We start from the raw sequence: 20,670 nt of genomic DNA, 5'->3' as shown, positions 1-20,670 counted from the left end.
GAAAAGGAGGGAGATAAAGGAAAGAACTATAGGCAAATTGGCTTATGAATTGTCATAATCATAGAGTCATAGAGATGCATAGCATGGAACCAGACCCTTTGGTCCAACTCATCCATGATGACCAGATATTCCAACCTACTCTAGTCCCACTTGCCAGCACCCGACCCAGCAACCTTCCTATTCATATACCCATCCAGATGCCTTTTAAATGTTGCAATCGTACCAGCCTCCATCGCTTCCTCTGGCAGCTCATTCCATACACGTACCACCCTCTGCATGAAAATATTGTCCCTTAGGTCTCTTTTATATCTTTCCCCTCACACCCTATACCTCTGTCCTCTAGTTCTGGACTCCTCCACCCCAGCGAAAAGACTTTGTCTATTTATTCTATCCATACCCCTCATGATTTTATAAACCTCCACAAGGTCACCCTTCAGTCTCCAACATTCTGGGAAAACAGCCTCAGCCTATTCAACCTCTCCCTACAGCTCAAATCCTCCAACCCTGGCAACATGCTTGTAAATCATTTTTGAACCCTTTTAAGGTTTGCAACATCCTTCGGGTAGGAAGGAGACCAGAATTGCATACAATATTCCAAAAGTGGCCTAGCCAATATCCTGTACAGTGGCAACATGATCTCCCAACTCCTGTACTCAAGACTCTGACCAATAAAGGAAAGCGTACCAAACACCTTCTTCATTATCTTATCTACCTGCAATTCTACTTTCAAGGAGCTATGAACCTGCACTCCGAGGTCTCTTTGTTCAAATCGTCATTGGGAAAATGTTTAGCATCTATTATAAATGATGTGACAACACAATGTTTAGCAAAACAACATACTGTCCAGTCAAACAAAGTTAGCATGGCTGTATGAAGGGAAAATCATGTCTGACAAATGTATTAGGATTCTTTAAGGTCACTAGCAGGATAGATAAAGGGGAAGCTGTGATTATAAAATATTTAGATTTCTAGAATGCATTTGGTAAGGCATTTATGCAACTTAATAAAGAATCTACTGTATGGGAGTCATATTTTAATGTGGGATAGCTAAAGAAGTCAGATAAGAGGGACATATTTCAATTAGCAAACTGTAACTAGTGGAATGCCACAGTGATTAGTTCCAGGACTACAATTATTTACAAAATGCATTTGTTTCTTGGATGAGGAAATTGAATGTACTTTAGCTAAGTTTGGATGACACAAAAAAAAATTAGAAGGCAGGTAGTGAGGACTATGCAAAATACAGAGGAACAGGTTAAGCAGGTGGACAAAACTTCTCAGATCAATATAATGTGGGAAAATGTGACATTATACAGTTTGGCAAAAAGAACAGAGGAACTGATTATCCTTTAAATGGACTGAGACTACAGAAAGATACAGTACAGGGATATTTGGGAGTCCTTCTGCAAAAATCACAAAAAGGGCTAGCACACAAGTTCAGAAGGTAATAGGGAAGGCAAATGGAATGTTAGTCTTTAATCCGAAAGGAATACAACATAAAAAACAGGGAGGTCTTACTTAACCTAATCAAGACACTTGGTAGATCACAGGTGCAATACAGTGAACACTTTTGATCCTCTTATCAATAGACAGATTTTTGGTCAGGAAGGGAATCATGGCTTATGGTGAAAAAGCAGGAAAGTGAAGTTGAGGATTGTCAGATGAGCCATGAATGGTGGAGCAGACTTGATGGGCTGAATGGCTTACTTCTGCTCCCAAATCGTATGGTGTTCTGATCAAATGCAATCAAGAATTATGGCAGTCATGCTATCAGCACTAATATCAGAATGCAACGTGGCTATGTCCGTACTAGAACATGGTCATTACTTTCCATATCTGTGAAACCAACTCCTTTACCTTGTAGGGATAGGAAACTACTCCCAGCTAGTGTCATACGAAGTTGCAATTGAAAGCAAGCAATCAGTTTCTCTCTTCACAAATGCTGCTGGATCTGCAGAAATTCTCCAATATTTTCTTTTTATTTGAGAATGTACTGGTCCTTCAAGATTAGACCCACAAATAGATTCATTTCCCATGAGTGAAAATAATTCATTTTGTGCCTGTGAATTAATATATACAAAAGAAGGAAACATCGCTCCCCAAACTACCTACCATCCAGGAGTTATTTTCTTTTCATCCACTGAAGGAAAATAAATCTAGTGTGAACTATCTTTATCTGACATCTGTATAAGTCCCTTGCACAAAATATCTAAAGACATATGCCGTCTTCTGGAAAATTAAACCAAAAAGGGAACCTTTTGAGGAAGTCGGATACAAAACGTCAGACAGTTCGATATCCTAACACTCCACAAACCTGATGCAAAGACTTTATTCTATTCTGTGTTTCAGGAATGATGCCATATTGGCTTGCACCATATAGTCATCCAGCCAGAATTTACACCTTTAAGGTGATCTGAGAATAAACTTTACAATTTCGTAATCATAATTACCATGTTAACAAACATTTATGGCAACTCATCCAAACAAATTCTTCTGAACTGGGGGTGAGCAGAAAGGTATGTGCCACATTCCATATCATTTGAGCATCAAGTCAAATGCACAAAACTAATGTCAGCATCTCTGAAGGATTAAGAATATAATTGTCAAACTCTTTTTGTCAGACATTAGGCTAAATGAATTACAGAAATTTTTTTAAAAAAGAGCCTTTAAGAACATGCTTACTCTGTTCACTCTTCATCATTGTCACCTTTCAGAAAAGTGCCTGAAAAGCACTGTTAATATTCAAAGTAGGTAAATGGGGGCACTGTGATATTGTCCATTGATATCAATTCAGATGAGTAAGACATTAATTCATTTAAATACTCTTTCAGATCGAACTACCACTTGTATGAATTAATTTGCTTTGCTTCCCTACCTAGAGGGTCTTCTTGGCAGACATACTGCAGGCATCCCATGGAAGGATAGGATTTTGTCTTTTGTTGTTAAATATTTGGCCTTGGCTTATCAGTAACTTTCGAAAAAGAAACATTTCTGGTGGCAAATTAGTCATCAGCCTTAAGACAACTATCAACTATGATAAAGTAAAAATTAGTGAAACTAATAATAAGTTACTGAGAGCAATGGGGAAAAAAAGCTAAATTATTTACATTACTCAAACCTCTTTAATAAATTATAATCTTTAAATAGGTTTTCAGCTGTGCATTAATTTATACTTAACATGAATATGACTATCAGGACTATGTTGCAAGGCTTCTCAGACCTTACTCTTAAGCATCTTGAAGAGATTATTCTTTTCATTTTCTTTCACAACTGAAGCATTAACTGCTTCACATTTAAAGCTGTATCAGTATCAAGCACTTCTGAAAAGTCATTTGCAAATGAAAGCTTTCTACTTGGCTCTCGCCATGCATCTTAACTCAAACTTCAAACCAGTGCCATGTATTTCATCAGTATGAATTTCCCTAGGCCTTGCTATCCTTGGGGCCTCACTAGTGAGATTGCCAAATGATATTAAATTATGAACAGCTTCACAATATTAGTTCCTATCAACTGAAAATTAATGTTGAAACTTTTGGACTTTCCAGTCATCGAAGAATTTCTGCTATCAACATGGGCTTAGCCTTAATGTTAAAAGAACATTTTTTATTTTGTCCAGTCTATTAAACCATCCTTCACCTGAAAAATTATCATTGCCATTTCAGAACGGGTAGGGAAATTGGCTTTGATCTAAAGGAAGAACAAGTCTTTCAGGAAACCAAGTGAAGATGTCCTACATTCCCAAAACCCGAGTATTACAGAATGTATACAACTGAATAACAATCATCTGCTAACATTAAATGAAAAATCTCAAGTTATTAAAAGCTAGATTGAATAGCAGTGCAATATGTCTTTAATAAATGTCTTACCGTTGTCGGGGCATGGTTCCAAATTACAGGAACGGTACTTGACACGGATTCCCTCACAATATCTTCCACCATTGGCAGGTTCTGGTTTGTTACATTCCCTCTTGGCAAGCTGCACACCACCTCCACATGTGCGTGAACATGTTCCATAAGGTCCCCACTTTCCCCATCTGCCATCGACCTGGAATAAGACCTTCATTTTAGTCCCACAAATTGTATAACTGATGTCAATATTACAAAATAATACAGAATGACACAATTATTAACTTTAAATGAAACCCAGATGTAAGTAAGCTTTCCTTTATCCATTTTAAAGTGGAGTTGATTGGTCTTCCTAATGCCAAATGCAAACGCCAAAATATTTATGATGCTGTGATCAATTACTGATTATTTTCATACATTTATATTCTAGATTAATAGACATCTAATATTACTGAAATGAGATTCTCAGGGCTGACCATTCTGACTTTCTTTGATAGGAACCCAATTCCAAGAAAGAATGACCAGTCCCTCCAGCCAACTTCAGCATGTCAAAGTCAATACTTCCATATTGAACACTAATTTAGAAACATGGTTTCCATGGCCTATTATTGTTTAATTGTGGGACATGTTTATTCATTAGGGACTTTGACCCCCGACTTTCAGAATCACACCAGCAACCGTGAGTTTGTAGTATATGTTTTCAAGTTTTATTTGCTGTGGGAGCTTGCTTAACCTTCTCATTATTTATTTCAAAGTGTTGTCAACTAAGCATTCATCAAACTTTAAAAAAGATATGCCATCTAGTTTATTCAAACAAATAAACTGTTCAATTAGTCATCAAGAAACAAAATGCCCTATCATTTCCAAGAAGTTTGTTTTGATGAGTATGTTGTTTTGCAGACTGTATGCCTAGACTACATTTAAGTGAGGCACAAACTCACATTTGTAAAATAAGTTAATTATTCATCAGGATGAATTATTTGCATACTACAGTAAATGATCATGATGCTTATCATTTCAAGCTGCCCTTGTGTTAATAAAGCTGAGATTTATTTAACTTTTGCAATTGACTGTGTATATCCAAGAGAGAGGAGAATCGATCTCATTCACACACATAACGACTTTTGTGACAGCATTTACTGCAAGACTATTTAAATTTATTGGATCCAATTACCATTTTCAATCTGTTAACATTTTAGATATAATTTTGGAAGTTTGTTGACTAAGGTAAATTAATTTGACTGTTGCGATGAAAGCCTCGTACACTGAAAATGAATCTCTTCTTTATCAATGTCAGACATAATAAATGATGCTTGACTAGATTAAGTTGCATTTTCTCCTGATGTATATTAATAGGAAGAGTTTTTTGACATTATGTTAGCAACAAATTGAAAGATTAATGTTCATCAAGGGTTTCTTTGGAGCGACAATAACATCAATGTGCTTAAACTCAGATACCGCACAAGATTTCCATCTTATTACATTTCAATGGTGCCTATTTTAATGCTTACAAATTCATAGAAGGTAGCTATTTAATGATGTGAATGAGTTAGCATTAGGACTAAACATGAAAGCTTCCTACAGTATTTCTGCCTATGAATCAAAGAATTTTAGATTCAAGTCCACCTCCAGAACTTCAGAACTAGCTAACATTCCAGTTTAATTATGAGTGTTGCACTGCTGGACATGCTGGTTTCTTGGATGAGTCTGCCCTCTCAGTTGGATGGAGAGATCCCACATTTAACTACATTGAAGCAGGGCAGGTGAGCTAACATTCAATGAACATCAAAAAATTCAGATTAGCTAGTCACTATCACACTTTTGTTTGTTGGAACAGGTATGTAAATTGAATGCCATGTTTCCTACATTATTATAATGACTACACTTCAAAACTGCTTAATTGGCCACAAAGCATTTGAGGTGGAATCTTATCAGGCTCTGGGCAATGTGGGCTATAGAGGGATGAGTGGCAGAATCAGGTGATAAGTTTGCTGAGCCTATCATCACATCATGGCCATCTTGCCACATCTTGTATGGTTCTCTCAAGTGAAGGGGCAGGATTTTCACTAAGCACCAGCAAGTTCCCAATTGAAGCTCATTATTGCTTGTGAAACACCTTTTTAACAGCCCAGCTTGCCACCATTGCAATATGACCAAATTTGTCTTACAAACCAGCAATCTGGGAAACTTGATATGGAAACCAGAGTAAGTTCCTGGTGAGTAAAACTCACCACTTGATCCAAAAGGACCACCATGTGGGACACTAAGCACCAATGTGATGGGGACATTCCATGGGCACTGGTCACATGCACCCCACATCATGGATATTGGCATCCAACAGGTACCAGGCTGTATGAATCCTCAAAGCGTATGCCTAATCCACTAACAGGATACTTCTGCACTTCAATGATGTAATTTCAGGCTGTACTGATAACTCTCATTGTAATGCTGCAGAAAAGTCACTTTGCAGTCAGGGTCTTGCAGCCAGCTCATGGACTGGACCAGGCTACACCTAAAAGGCAAAAGTGAGGACTGCAGATGCTGGAAACCAGAGTTTAGATCAGAGTGGTGCTGGAAAAGCACAGCAGGTCAGGCAGCATCCGAGGAGCAGGAAAATGGAAGTTTCAGGCAAAACCCCTTCATCAGGAATAGAGGCAGGAAGCCTCCAGAGTGGAGAGATAAATGGGGGGTGGGGCGGCTGGAGAGAAGGTAGCAAAGAGTACAATAGGTGAATGGGGGAGGGGGTGGAGGTGATAGGTCTGAGGGGAGGGTGGAGCGGATAGGTGGGAAGGGAGATTGGCAGGTAAGACAGATCATGGAAATGCTGCTGAGCTGGAAGCTGGAAGGTTGGAACTGAGGTAAGGTGGGGGGAGGGAAAATGAGGAAACTGGTGCCCTGAGGTTGAAGTGTTCTGAGGTGGAAGATGAGGCATTCTTCCTCCAGGCGTCGGATGGTGAGGGAGTGGTGGTGGAGGAGGGCCAGGACCTGCATGTCCTGTTGAAATGTTGGGCCACAGGGTGGTGGGATTGATTAGTGCATGTGTCCCAAAGATGTTCCCTGAAGCGCTCTGTGAGGGGGCATCTAGTCTCCCCAATGTAGAGGAGACCACATCGGGAGCAACGGATCCAATAAATAACATTGGTGGATGTGCAGGTGAAGCTTTGATGGATGTGGAAGGCTCCTTTGGGGCCTTGGATGGTGGTGAGGGAGGAGGTGTGGGTGCAGGTGTTGCAATTCCTGCGGTGGCAGGGTACGGTGGTTTGTTGGGGGGGTGTGGACCTGACCAGATAGTCTACATCTACAGGTAGTCTACATCTACAGGCTCTTCATAGCATTCACTCACATTCACCCTACTTGGATTCCTGTATTGCCTTGGGTTTGTCTACATTGGCCCCTCAGCCAGAGGCACGAGGCTCACATAATTCTGTCCTGCCATACCATTGCAAATAGGGAAAAAGCCAGAAAGTTTACCTGGTTGAAAACAGGGTCTGGAATAGTGGTACTGGAAGATTACAGCAGTTGAAAACAGGCCTGAGTCCAGTTATGGGGAATAACTTTCACTCAAGGAATCATGGCACAGTGTCAGTCAAGGGCAGCATTCAATAACAGTCCAGACCTTCTTCAGGGTGGTCAGAGTTAAGGTCTTCTGCTGATCAGGGATGAGGAGTTGAATGCCAGCACATTACTTATTTTGACTCCTTCTGTCCTACTGCGGGCTGATTTGCTCCAGGCATGAGAGGGAGGGAGATGAAAATGGATGACAGAGCTACCGCTGCTGGTGCTGGTGGGGACCATCCCAAGCAAATGAGCAGGCCTTGCAAAGGGCATGCAGGGCTAGCATTATTGCAATTTGATGTGGTTGGAAGTGAGTGGGGAAGATGTTGAATACATTTGTGAGAATGGTAGAACATGGTGGGAGGTGAGTCCAGTAGCAGAGATAGAGGGAGGGTAAGCGATCGGAAAGAAGATGGTGGCACTTATGCTAGTAGGCTGAAGAAGGGCGCTAACTTTCTTCCTATAGTGTCATGTGATTTTCCAGGTGGCTGAGAAAGTGTTAACCTGGATGCCAACCCTGGAGTAAATCTTGGCATGGTCTGAGGTCTTGGCCTCCAATGCTGGTCCTTGGGGACAAAGCAAGTCCCACCTAGAAACCACTCCATCCAGCAGGACCATGCCCACAAAGTGAGGCATTGAGTCACCCACCTGCCACGCCCAGGACAAAAGTTAGGAACTGGACAAGGCAGCTCTGGACTGACTGTGCTTGTCTGGGCACACAACGACATTTAAAGATGGTATCTGCACCAGGGATGCCAGTTAATTCAAGGATCCCCAGTAGGTGGTAAATTGCTCTGGAGTGGCACCGAAATCAATACTTAACAGGAAGTGTTGAAATGCCAATTAATGCGTCAGCTTTTGAAATATATAAAGGTGGAAAGTTTGTTCTGCCTGAAGGCAAGAATCACTCCACCAAACCTGACCCAATTTGCACTCAGCCAAAAAGCTATAAGATTAAGTGTTTTGTTCTTGTGTAAATCATTCGCTTTTATGCTTTATTAAAAATTGTGACTGATGATGTACTTAATTAAATTCAAAGGTTCCAAGTGCCCCCAGATCTTCAATTGTAATTGGACACAAATAGAAAGTAACTAACTTAAATGGTAATTTTAATCTATTTATGTGTGATGGAATAACAATTTGCACCCAGATGTAACTGTATCAAGGACAGATAATACTGAAACGGTATTGAAACAAATATCTGAACTCAATGACACAACACAGTTGATTATGCTTGCCAGTGAACTCCTGTGGATTTTGCTGTGACATATTTTCCTGCGTGTTACTTATTATGTTCTTTGTCTGGGGATTGAAACATTGTAATGAAATAAAGTCAATTTATGTACCAAGTACCGAGATAATTTCAATTTCATAATATATCCAAAGTTGTGTGATTTAATTTTCTTGTTCGTAGATCAGATATTCAAAATTTACCCTGGGTGGATTTTAGATGTAAGATAACTTTAACAATGATTTGAAAAAGGATCCGAGGAAGTATAACATGAACATATCACAGAATGTCTGAATACAAATATTTAGTGTGAAATGAAAAAAAAAATGGAAACTCAAATGTCACGCAGCTATAACATTCTTTCAAAATGGGAATTATTTGGAGAGCTCACCTTATATTTTGTCACATCGTGGGTTGCAACACAAACACCTTTCATACAGAATTTTCCATCACCACAGTTTGTTCCATCTGCCCATGGGAAATGCCTTGTCTGACACACTAGCTGCCCACGGGCTTTTCCAGTGCACCAGAGTTTTATGCAAGGCTGCATGTAAGGGCACGGTTTGGAGTTAACCCCAAATGCCAGTTCACACTGTCGGTTCAAGTTGTAGCTTTCTCCTGGTAAGCTATCCGGCAATGTAATTGGCTTCATTGGCTCATCTAGCAGACAATCGCCTGTGGATGAAAGAGATTAACCATTGATATTCCGTGGCTACATATTGTTAAAATTAAAACTACATTTGGTCTTCTCTTCAGGAAGCTTCACTAAAACAAAGCATTCATTGCAATGACTCAGAGGGTCGGATGTTCTGGTGGTGCCATGTTAGCAGCACAACCTTCTGCCTCCTCATTGCTCAGCTATCTGTTCACCATACAATTAATGATCCAGCATATATCTGAGGTGAGCAAAGCGGGTCAGGTGAGTATGAGAACATCCCAGTTGCCTGCATAGAATTCACAGAAGGGGAGAAGCCTATATCAGGGTGAGTGATAGACTGGACTGTGGCCTTTCTTGTCAACAGCTGTGCCACTGCAGTATGAAGCCTCTATCAAAATGATAGCACCATTGAAAAATGATGCCTAAATTGGGTCTGAAATGGTCCAGTTAGCTGTCTATGGTATTCAACAATGCTTCTAATGCACCCCAGCAAATTCTTCTGGAAGAGGAAATTCACAAGATGAAAGATGAAACTACACTCCTATTTTCCTGATCCAACCCAACCAGCTGGGAATGTGACATATTTTTCATAACAGATAACCAAATCTGTTTTCTAACATGTGGTTAGAATGGTCAAAGAAGTAGCATTTACTTAAGAAACATCTGGACCCAGTACATCAGCCAATTAGTTAAATTGTATATATTGCTTGCGTAAATAACATGCAATACTAATTCAACATCAGTTACAACGTTTTCATGGTGTGCACAGTGCAATACAAAATTATATCTTGCAGTTTGCTTTAAGGGAATGGGAACAATTATCTCAATTGCAAATATGGAATGGTTCCATAAGTTATCATGTCAACTGGCTACCATCAAATCAGTGAACCTGTAACAGTCCAGTATGGTTATTACAATCTTCACCCCCTCTGCAAAAAGACTTCACAGTTTTATTTTTTCTCTTGCAACATTGTTATTAACTTGAATTTTGTCCAAATCATGCAATTGTTTGTGAAAAAGAATTACCAACAAACCCATTTGTCAACCCATGTGGTCATCTATATCTCCCTCAAGTCTATAATCTGAACAATAATATAATGGTTCATTGGCTTTTAAATTCTCAGTGCTATTTCTCAAGTTTAAATTAACATTCAAAATTAACTCCAAATCAATTCTCTAAATACTAGTATTTTGTCCAGACAAGGCACATAAAATCAAATGATCCTACCACACAGAAAGACTCACTCTGCCTGTTCCAAGTCTTTGAAAGAACTAGACTGTTAGTTCCACTCTCCTGCTCTTACCCCATAGTCCTGCAATTTGTTTTTTTCTTTTCTTGAATTTAACCAATTTCAGTTCACTTTGCAAGTTACTGGTGAAGCAGCCTCCACCACCAGTCAGCATGTTCCAGATCACAATAACTCACTACATTAAAAAGGAATCTTCCCATCTTCCTTTTGGTTCTCCTGCCAATTATCTTAAATCTGTGTTCCCTGCTTACCAACCTACCTGAACAGTTTCTGCTTAGTTACTCTATCAAAGCACCTCACAATTTTGAACATCTCTCTTCAATTCTTCCTTAACTTTTTCTGCTCAAAGTACTCCAAATTGTGACCCAGTATCAGCAAGAGTTGTATTGAATGGTGGAGTGGGCCTATACTAGCAGTGCTTGTGTTTTCTAGTTTCCTTTGTGTTTTCCTTATATCCCTGCATAATTTTGACAAACCTATAAACTCACTCCAAATCCTATGTGCACTTACCATTGTGCACAATAATTTGGCTGATGCTTTTTGCTCAATTTTTATAAGTATTTAGCATACAAATCAAAATAAAATTATATTCCAAATGAGTTCAAGACAATGATGTCCATTGTTAAGGCAATGCAGGGAAAGCTTAATATTCTCACAAAAGTGCTTCTACTCTATTGCAAACTTTCGCTTCTTCAGAATAGAGAACTTTTTTTTCAAAATAGTTTCTGTTAGATAATTTTCCCCTTAATTTTAAGTAAAGTAAAGCTTTTCAATGTTTGATTTCAGTTAATCTTTTGCTTACTTGGACTATTATTTTATTTAAAATCCTGTTTTCTGATCCAAAGCACACAGCTGCACTAATCCTTACAAATGAGCAATTGCACCATGTGGGATCTCAAATCAATTAAACTTTTAAACTGTCTGGCTTTTTTGATTTTGAATTTAGACAGCTGCCCATGTTAAGCAGCCTGAACAGAGCCACTGGACTCTGCCTGGCTCATTCTGTTCTAAAACTATGAACTCAGCAAATATCTCATGAGAAGTAACAGGATTACCAATATTGTGTCATGTGATTATTATCAGGCACACAATAGCAACTGCTATTACAAGGGACTCTTGTGACACAGTGATAGCATCCCTCTCCCTAGACCAAGAGAGCTGGGTTCAAGTCCCACCTAATTCAGAGGTGTATAATAACATTTCTGAACAGGTTGACTCAGAGCAATAGGTTAAATAAAACAAAAAAATTAACTGCTGTCACTCCACACAGCAGATTATCAGTTGCTGTCAAGTGTCTGTGTACTTGTAGCTTTCACCACACTGATGTCTGACCAGTTTGTGTTTATCACTTATCATTCCCTCAGTCATCCTTGCCCTGATGAGCATGAAATGGTGAGCAATCCTAATCACCCAGCTTTCTTTGTTTGCCTTATTTTCTACTATAAGGATTTCTTCATCTGTGCTTCCAAAAATACCCTACTGCCTATTTCTTAAAGTTAAAAGCAATTAAGATAGCGGATTGGCTGACTGACAGAATGTGGAAGTGCAGGTGTTGGACTGGGGTGGACAAAGTTAACTTTGTTGCACAACACCAGGTTATAGTCAAATAGGTTTATTTGGAAGTGCAAGCTTTCGGAGCCCTGCTCCTTCGTCAGGTAGTTAGTGGGGCAGGATAGAGGATACAAAATTTATATTAAAAGATCATAGTGTCTGAAAGAAGGCAGTGAGTGGGAGTAAAGGTGTCTTTTTCACAATGGCAGCAGTAACTAGTGGCGTTTCACAGGGGTCAGAGTTAGGACCACAATATTCACACTGTACATTAATGATCTGGACAAAGGGACTGATAGCATTGTTGATAAGTTTGCAGATAACACAAAGATAGATGGAGGGACGGAAGGAATGACGTTGAGGAGGTAGGAAGGCTGCAGAGACCTTGAACAGTTTAGGAGAGTGGGCAAAGAAGAGCTAGATGGAATACAATGTGGGATAGTGTGAGGTTGCATACTTTGGTCGGAATATTCGAGGCTTAGGCTCGACTTCAGAATGATGAAGTGCAAAAGGACTTGGGAATCCCAGTTCAGGATTCTCTTAAGGTTAACATGCAGGTTCAGTTGACAGTTAGAAAGGTAAATGTAATGTTAGCATTCACGTCGAGAAGGCAAGAACACAAGACTGTGGACGTATTGTTCAGGCTATATAATGCTCTTGTCAAACCACATTTGGAATATTGTGAGCTGTGAAGGCATGCTCACCTTGAAGGGGATCCAGAGGAGATTTATAAGAATGGTCTCAGACATGAAGGGCTTGGCATATGAGCAGCTGAGGACTCTGAGTCTATACCCAGTGGAGTTTAGAAGTATGAGGGGGATCTCATTCAGAAGAGGAGGAATTTCTTCAGCCAAAGGGTGGTGAATCTGTGGATCTCATTGTCACAGAAGGCTGTGAAGGCCAAGTCACGGAGTGTATTTAAGACAAAGGTAGACAGGTTCATGATTAGTAAGTGAATTAAAGATTACAGGGAGAAGGCAAAAGAATGGGGTTCAGAAACGTATCAGCCATGATTGAATGGCAGAGCAGATTCAATGGACTGAATGCCCTAATTCTGCTGGTCAGGTCAGGCCTCAAATAAGATTACACTCCCTCTCTGACTTTCCAGTCAGATGCCAAAATTATGTGAAATTATATCTACATCTGCTCAGAACATTTTAGTTTCTGTTTCAATATATGCATTCCATTCCAACATTATACATTCAAAGTAATGGGAGAAATTCTAACTAAATGCTTAATTTATTACTGAATTCAGTAACTCAGTGTTCTGTTCTTTCCCTACAAATATGGTTAGATTTCTTCTACCTGCAAAATAGACACATCATAGATAAATACGTTTTCCCTAAAACAAACATATCAAAACAAACATTTAGATCTTTCAATAAAATATTAATTTTCAATCCAATCAACATTTGAAATGAGCCTAAGCTACTCCTGAAAAACTATGGATACTATAAGTACAGCACTCATGCATTTTGGGCAAGGAATTAGTAAATTTACACATCAACCGATATTAAATTGATTTTAAAAATTTACTCAACTCATTGAATAAATTAATGGAAAGCAAGGTGTCTTGTTAAACTGAGCTTTGAATATTTACTTTCTTTACATCTTTAAAACACTACAGTGTCGATTTCATTGATTCAGCAATTTCATACCATGCTTAAGTTAATATTCTGAACTAGCCTGTTACATTTAAGTCTCTGAAAATCACTATACTGAGTTTTTATTTAGACGTAAAAAGATCAATCACAAAAAAGGATGCGTGGTAAAATGTGGGTTCTGTATTTGAAGATAAGTCTATATACAAGTAATGGTCACTAGACTCTATGCAAATCAGATATCTGTGATCACTGCTTCAAATTGATGAACAAGGCAAGGAACTTATACGTCATATCCTGTTGAGGTGGGTACTGATTGACAGTCACTTATGTCATATTTGCTTATTGAACACTGAAAGTGCCGATGTAATATCAAATTGTAAACAGTTTTGTGCCTTTAGTTAAGAATGCCCAAATTATTTTTTTTTTTGCAGTGTCTTTTATAATTGCCAAAGATAGAGAAATTACTTTTGATCTTTCCAAATTATCTGTTAACCTAAAACTCAAAAGTGAATGGATATGGTGCCATTTGATTTGCTCCAACCCTATCTTATTTAATTAATACATTTGGCTGGTGAATTCTCTGCATATTAGTCATCGTGAGTGCATGAAGTAATTGTATTTGTGTGAGAAATTTCCAGCCAAAGAGCTAAAGACAAAATATTAGCAAATGGTATTTTATTTGAAATGGACAATACTTACATTATTGCTTTTAATAGAATCAATTATCATCATAAAGAAACCATTAAGATTACTGCAGCGAGGGATATAACATTTCATACAGAACATTGTTTTTCCCTAGCATGGAATTCCCTTTCGCCATAGAGACTTTTCACGAGCAGGTATTCTAAACTTATTGATTAATGCAAATTTTTCAATATAAAAATCATGGTTCTACTCACTGACGTAGTAACCCATTTAAAATAAGGGTTAAGAAAGGGTCATCTATTTCAGAACTTTTTTTTAAACACAGCTTCTAACCCATTACAACAGCTCACCACATACATTAAATTTCTGCTCAGTTAGCATGTGATGTGATGAAAATACACTGTGTTCGGTTTTTGGTTTTGCTTCTCTCTAGTGAATCTATTGTTTTAGTTGTGAAAGGCATCTTTGGTATTATTGCAAGTGCAATGGCTCAGCCCACGAAAAACAACTTAATAAATTAACTTTACTTAAAGAAATTCTGTTGAGAGTAGAAAGTGGATTACTTCTACAAGTATTGTTTTAAAAATTCACACAGCCTTTGTCTTGGAGTAATAAATTCCCACTTACCATGCCCACTATCCAAGAAATCTGTGATGATGGCTGCACTGCACACTGACCATGGTTTAGAGCGGTCAATGTGTATGAGGGTTGGTGACATCATGTGATTGTCCTTCAACTTCCCAAACACATTTTCACATGCCTTGACATTGTCATGTGGCATATTAAACACATGGCCTAAAAGCAATGACAAAGAAATTTTAAATTAAATGCAGAATCGTGAATCCTGTCAGTTACTCAAGATCATTTAGGGTAATCTAATGCATTTAACCAGTTTTCTATCAAAAGACATTGCAAAATACTGTCAGATATTTTACCTCACTTAATGGAACTAAGACTGCTCTTCAATGAACTATGTAAGGTCCACGTATTTCCCAACTGTGTTATCGATAATTTTCAATGATCAATTTTTAATGCCAAAAGAGTAGATAATCAGCTCTCACACTCCTCCCACAAAAGTTATCAATATATCTGGGCAAATGATTTGTGCAGATGCCAGCTTCTTCTGAATTAAGACCATTCAGCATGGTCCCTCAACATGGTCATTTTGCTATAATTTGTAACAGCCTCCAGTCGTTCAGCACAGCTGCAATAAAGATACTGTCTGGCATCTTTCCAGGAACTTAAGCATGTAATGCCAACTGGTGCCTGGCAGTGACTGAGTGCATTCACTAGATCTGGACAGTTCACTGACTAATTAGCAAAAGTCTCATGACAATTTCTTGTAATGTCCAAAGGAAAATAGCTAGTAAACAACACTGTCTCTGGATTATCAATTCTCTCTTTGTTTAATTCCTTGATGATAAAAAATATCATGTACACACCAGTCACTGCACTCTGTTTCTTAAACTTGAATCCATTTTCTGCTTCGATTTATTTTGCCTGATTAAAAGAATTGGTTGAAGACAATGTTTTGCTTGTGTTCAAGAAAGTGCATCAGAATATTTTCACAACATTTACACAATATGCTTACTTATATGTAACCTGGGCGGGGAATATCAGTGTAATGATTGATATTGAACTATATTGTACAATATACTGAAAATTAAAGCAAAAATGGGATGAAAATATAGGAAAGCATTGTATATATTGCCATAGCTAAATGTAATCTATACCTAGCTCATGAGCAGTGGTAAAGGCTGATGGGAGTCCATCATCTTCAATAACAGAACAGCTTCGCTTTGGGTCACACATTGTTCCAACATCTGCCATTCCTAGCGTGTCACAAGTCTGAGCACCGCATAAGTCCTACAAATAAATAAAATACACACCCATCGTAAAACAGCTGACGTGTTCATCGTAAAAATGTTAACCAGAAATGGAGACCTTAAGCATTAAAAGTAAACTGTCATTCCATCTATTTATAAAGCTCCACAAAACTGCTAGCAATAGTCAGTTTAGAGATATAGAAGTGAGGGGTCTTCATGATTGTGAAACCACAGAATACTTTTAACTCAAGGTACAGCCTTTCTGGGTTCACATCATTCATGTCTGACAAGCTGGATAAATCATTCAGCACAGCATTTATTATTGCCAGAAGATTACGTTTCAATATTTTATTGGAAATGTCACAAATGGGAGGCCAGCCAGCATACAGTGAGTTTTGTTTTCAAAACATAATTTCTAAGTAATTTTGTTTAAATAAAGTCACCAAAATACATTTGCCAGCTAAATATGAAAATTAGGCTGCGGTTGGAAACATTCTTGTAACAGCCAGTTGTCAAGCGGTCACATTGAGCTGCACATAACCGTATAGAAATATAGCTTTTACATGTGGTGAATATAAAAATAAGATTGATTGCATGATGAAGAATTGAAAAGATTTGTTTTCGCTTTTAGTCGTGTAATAGACTTTAAAGTGATAGTTGTGATGTTATTACATTCCTTCTATGATATCTAAGTATAAAGTCATTTTTCTTTCCCTAACTGATTCCATACTGGAAGGGCATTATATTCTTCCCACATTCCAGTGTAAATGACAAGGGATCCTAGTTTTAAAGCATGAAGGAAGTTTGGACCACTTGTCAGGTGCCCTGTCAAATCCTGAAAGGATGCAGAATATATATCATCCTCAGTAAACCTGACTCAGCCTTTTCTCCACTTGCAACAATGGGAGAAATGTTTCCCATTATATTATATCTCACTCTGTCTAATCAAAATAAAAATATATTCCACTGCAATAGAGTATCCTGCAGCCCACTGCACACCCTTCCAGCACTTTTCCCCCCCAAACCCACCCATCCACTTCATTCTCTGAGGAGATTACACTTTTTAAAACATGCCAACCATTACACCGCATGAAGACATTTCGCCCAGATCAACACCATCAATTATACAATATGTTCCAAACTGACATCATGTGACATTCAGAATGATTATGTTTTGACATGAGTGTATCTTGAAAAGTATGTTCAGTAGATTGTGTTTAACTAAAATGTCACAGTAACCTGATACCGTAAATGTACACACTCCTGTAAACTGTTCTGACAAATGGTTTCTAACTACAGTTCCAACACATTGAAGACGGAAATGCTAGAAGAAGCCAAAAGTGCAGCAAAATTTACCAGTTGAACAGTCTGCATCCCTGGTGATTCTTTTACCAACAACAATACTTTCAGTTATTCTTTTCAATACTTTGATTTAAAACAGCTGTAAATTAAGAGGGTAAAGATTCACATTCACAGCTGAGTCATCAGCTGCAGAAGATGGATTACTGACATATGGATATGATAGCTTGTACATTGTTGATCACTTATGTCTGTTTTAAAGCATTAATGATAGCTTAGTCCACCCATGTCAGGGTCATGCAGACAGAGAGAGAGAGAGAGAGAGACTAGGGCTGGGAAGTTAATCAGTGTGTGATAATAGACTGTGTTAAAGATATGGCCTTTTTTGTCTTTCTTCACTCAAGCACAGATATTCCTACTGTTGTATCTCACTTCTACAAAAGTTATACTTACCAGTTTAGTAAAAGATTAATTTAATTTATAAATTGAATAGCAAATATGCTTTTTGCAATGTAATAAAGATGAGAAGTCCCACTCTCTTTTCCCTTTTTAGTTATTGACTGACCTGTTGCAGGTTTATTTCAGATTGGCAGCATAGTTTTTTTTAAAGTCTGTGCAGAAAACTTAAAGATTCACTTTCAAATAATTCATTTTACATCTGATTTGTCTCCTAGCATACTCAGTGACTTACCTTTATAAGTCCTCTAAGTAACATTAGAGGTAGTACCTAGTTCATGATCTTATGAGATTTCTGGCTGAGGTTTCATTCTGCCCATTGGAGAGATGGTGTAGTCGGTCCTGCTATAATGTGCCTTTCTTCAACACAAATTGGCTATAATGCAATTGAAGAATTTAGACCATTATTTGTAGAACACAGACTTTCCTTACCTGTATTGGCTATAACGCGATTCTGATCTCATTGGTTTTAATGGTGCTGCTATGATGCAATTTTCTTATAATGCAGGATCGTACAGGAATGGAACTACTGCATTATATCAGAACAGACTGTATCCCTGGTAGTTTGTGACCTGTAATTTTTTCTTTACCTATGAGTGACTGCAATCTGACTCCAGTAGCTTTCTGCAAACTCTTTTATTTACACCACTGTACATAATACTGCTCTCTATATATACATCTTATATAAGTATTCCATGCTTTCATTGCAACATGCCTGCTGTTGACAGGCTGAGATGGACAAATTTCTAACCAATAAGGGAATTAAGAATTATGGGGATAATGCTGGAAAGTGGAATTGAGGATTATCATATCAGCCATGACTGATGGACTGAATGGATTACTTCTGCTCCTACATTTTATGGTCTTATGTTATTGATGTCACTGTTACACCGTGATATGCATCACCATCTCAAAGCATATCCATTATTATTTTACTGCAGAACTGCCTCAGCAATTCTGAAAATGTAAAATGTGACATCTCTGGTAATGAAATGGGAGGGTTGGTGGTGGGGGAGGGGAGCGGCGGAGAGGGGAGGGGGGAGAATGTTTATATCCTGCAAGCATTTGTGAAAATACTCTTGGTTTTCTCTATTGGGGATATCAAAAGAAAATCTTAAAGAACAAAGAATGAAAATACTGACTGCAATTGGATATCAGGAAATACATCATGCACCAGCGATGGGATCAGAGCCATGGCCAAATGCAACGTTTTGATTTCACTGTGTTCAGGATATAATTGATTAGATGAAAGCTGATGAGGTGGCAGAAAGGCAGATGTGGAAAAAGCAGATAGTAGTCCACCAGTATTCAAGCTGGTGGGAAACAGACCTGAGAATGACCTTTAACATCAGAGAGCTCTGCAGGTGATTAATTGGACATATCCAATACTGAAACCATTTGTCACAGAACATAACGTGCCCACAGAGACTAGTAAGAGTTAAAAGGGAATGAACTGAAAGATAAGACTGGAAGACGGTATCAATACTCTCCCTGTATTTACAAGAATTTAAGACAACGTTGTTCTGTCCATATAAACCAAATTCAAAAGCTCTCTTGAGTCTGATCTTTTTCGTGATCCTATGACATATATGTTCATAAAAAATGTTGGATAGAAACATAGCTCATAGGCAGCAAAATCCAAATAGCAACCAGGGCTAGAAATTAGGTTTTTCCAGTAGTATGATGCATACACATTTTTGAATTGTTTGTTATGATGCTTCTGACTAATCTGGGTCATTCTTTGCAAACATAAGAAAGGATCTCAAATAGTTCAGATCCAAACTGATCACATACTATTAAAGAAAAGGAAAGTCAGTTATGACTATATCATGATCCACGCAGATAAAATGCATTGCAATTGTGCAAAGAAAAAATAAGTGAGAGACAAAGGCATGGTAGATACATTGAAAACCACAGGTGGAATTGTAGGAAAATTATATCTAAAAAGTTGATATTCGCTTGAGAGCTAAAGGGATCATGACTATTACAGGGAGAGAATTTTAATCAGTCTGCCACATTTTGTCTGCTGCTGTTACTCACCTATATGCCTATAACTAAGAAACCCATTGTACAAAGTCCAATAAGGCTGCTTCAAGTGCTACTACACATTATCAAAGGAAGGAATGTAGGAGGATGGAGGTTGCCCTTAGTATACACAGTGAAGTTATAGATCTACTGATGATGGTTGACAAGATCTGAGTCTAGGGAAGAGATCTATATATAGGAAGCATCACATTTCCTTTCAAAGTACTTTAGACAATTAATTTCTTTACAGGTTAATATATTGCAGATCATAGCAATGAGCATTTGGCTATGGAGGAAATCTGAGCTGCTTGGGTTGATCAGTTCAGGGTTCAGTTTCTACCAGGTTAGGACACAGTAGCAATTTTGTACAATTAACTAATGGAGGAGGTCTTCCAAGATCTGAATAAAACCTTAAATCGAAAGATTTGAATTGACCCTTTCTTTCAGTTTTCCATGATTGCTGACTGCTCCAAATGCCAAATTTTGGAGGAAATGATCAAATTGCCTTTGTTACAAGATACTAAAGTCAGTTACATATTTACTTATCCAAACCTATTGAACTCACCCAGAAATAAACTGCAGAAGTTAAAAATGAAGCACCTTTAAATCAATTGTATGCTAACAAGGAAATTTGGTTCCAGTTCAAGTTTCTTTTTTAAGTGGTATGCATTCAAATTTCATATAATTGAGAATTCTGCCATTTTACAAGAAACTGAACCCTGAACTGA

At 38.1% G+C, this 20,670-nt stretch overlaps 1 protein-coding gene across 1 annotated transcript in view; it reads right to left on the bottom strand.

Annotated features, from left to right (window-relative positions):
• The window catches only part of LOC140494151 (A disintegrin and metalloproteinase with thrombospondin motifs 15-like), a 49,858-nt gene that overhangs the window by 7,067 nt on the left and 22,121 nt on the right, over positions 1-20,670 (bottom strand). Inside the window, exons 3-6 of the mRNA XM_072593219.1 lie at positions 16,070-16,202; positions 14,964-15,131; positions 9,023-9,306; positions 3,867-4,044 (exon numbers count right to left, since the gene is read on the bottom strand). Of these exons, the coding sequence (XP_072449320.1) occupies positions 3,867-4,044; positions 9,023-9,306; positions 14,964-15,131; positions 16,070-16,202 (763 nt within the window). The remainder of the gene's footprint in view (positions 1-3,866; positions 4,045-9,022; positions 9,307-14,963; positions 15,132-16,069; positions 16,203-20,670) is intronic.

This window comes from Chiloscyllium punctatum, chromosome 23 (genome assembly GCF_047496795.1).
Source record: "Chiloscyllium punctatum isolate Juve2018m chromosome 23, sChiPun1.3, whole genome shotgun sequence".
Taxonomy (NCBI): Eukaryota; Metazoa; Chordata; class Chondrichthyes; order Orectolobiformes; family Hemiscylliidae; genus Chiloscyllium; species Chiloscyllium punctatum.
This window is presented reverse-complemented; position numbering and strand designations above follow the sequence as displayed.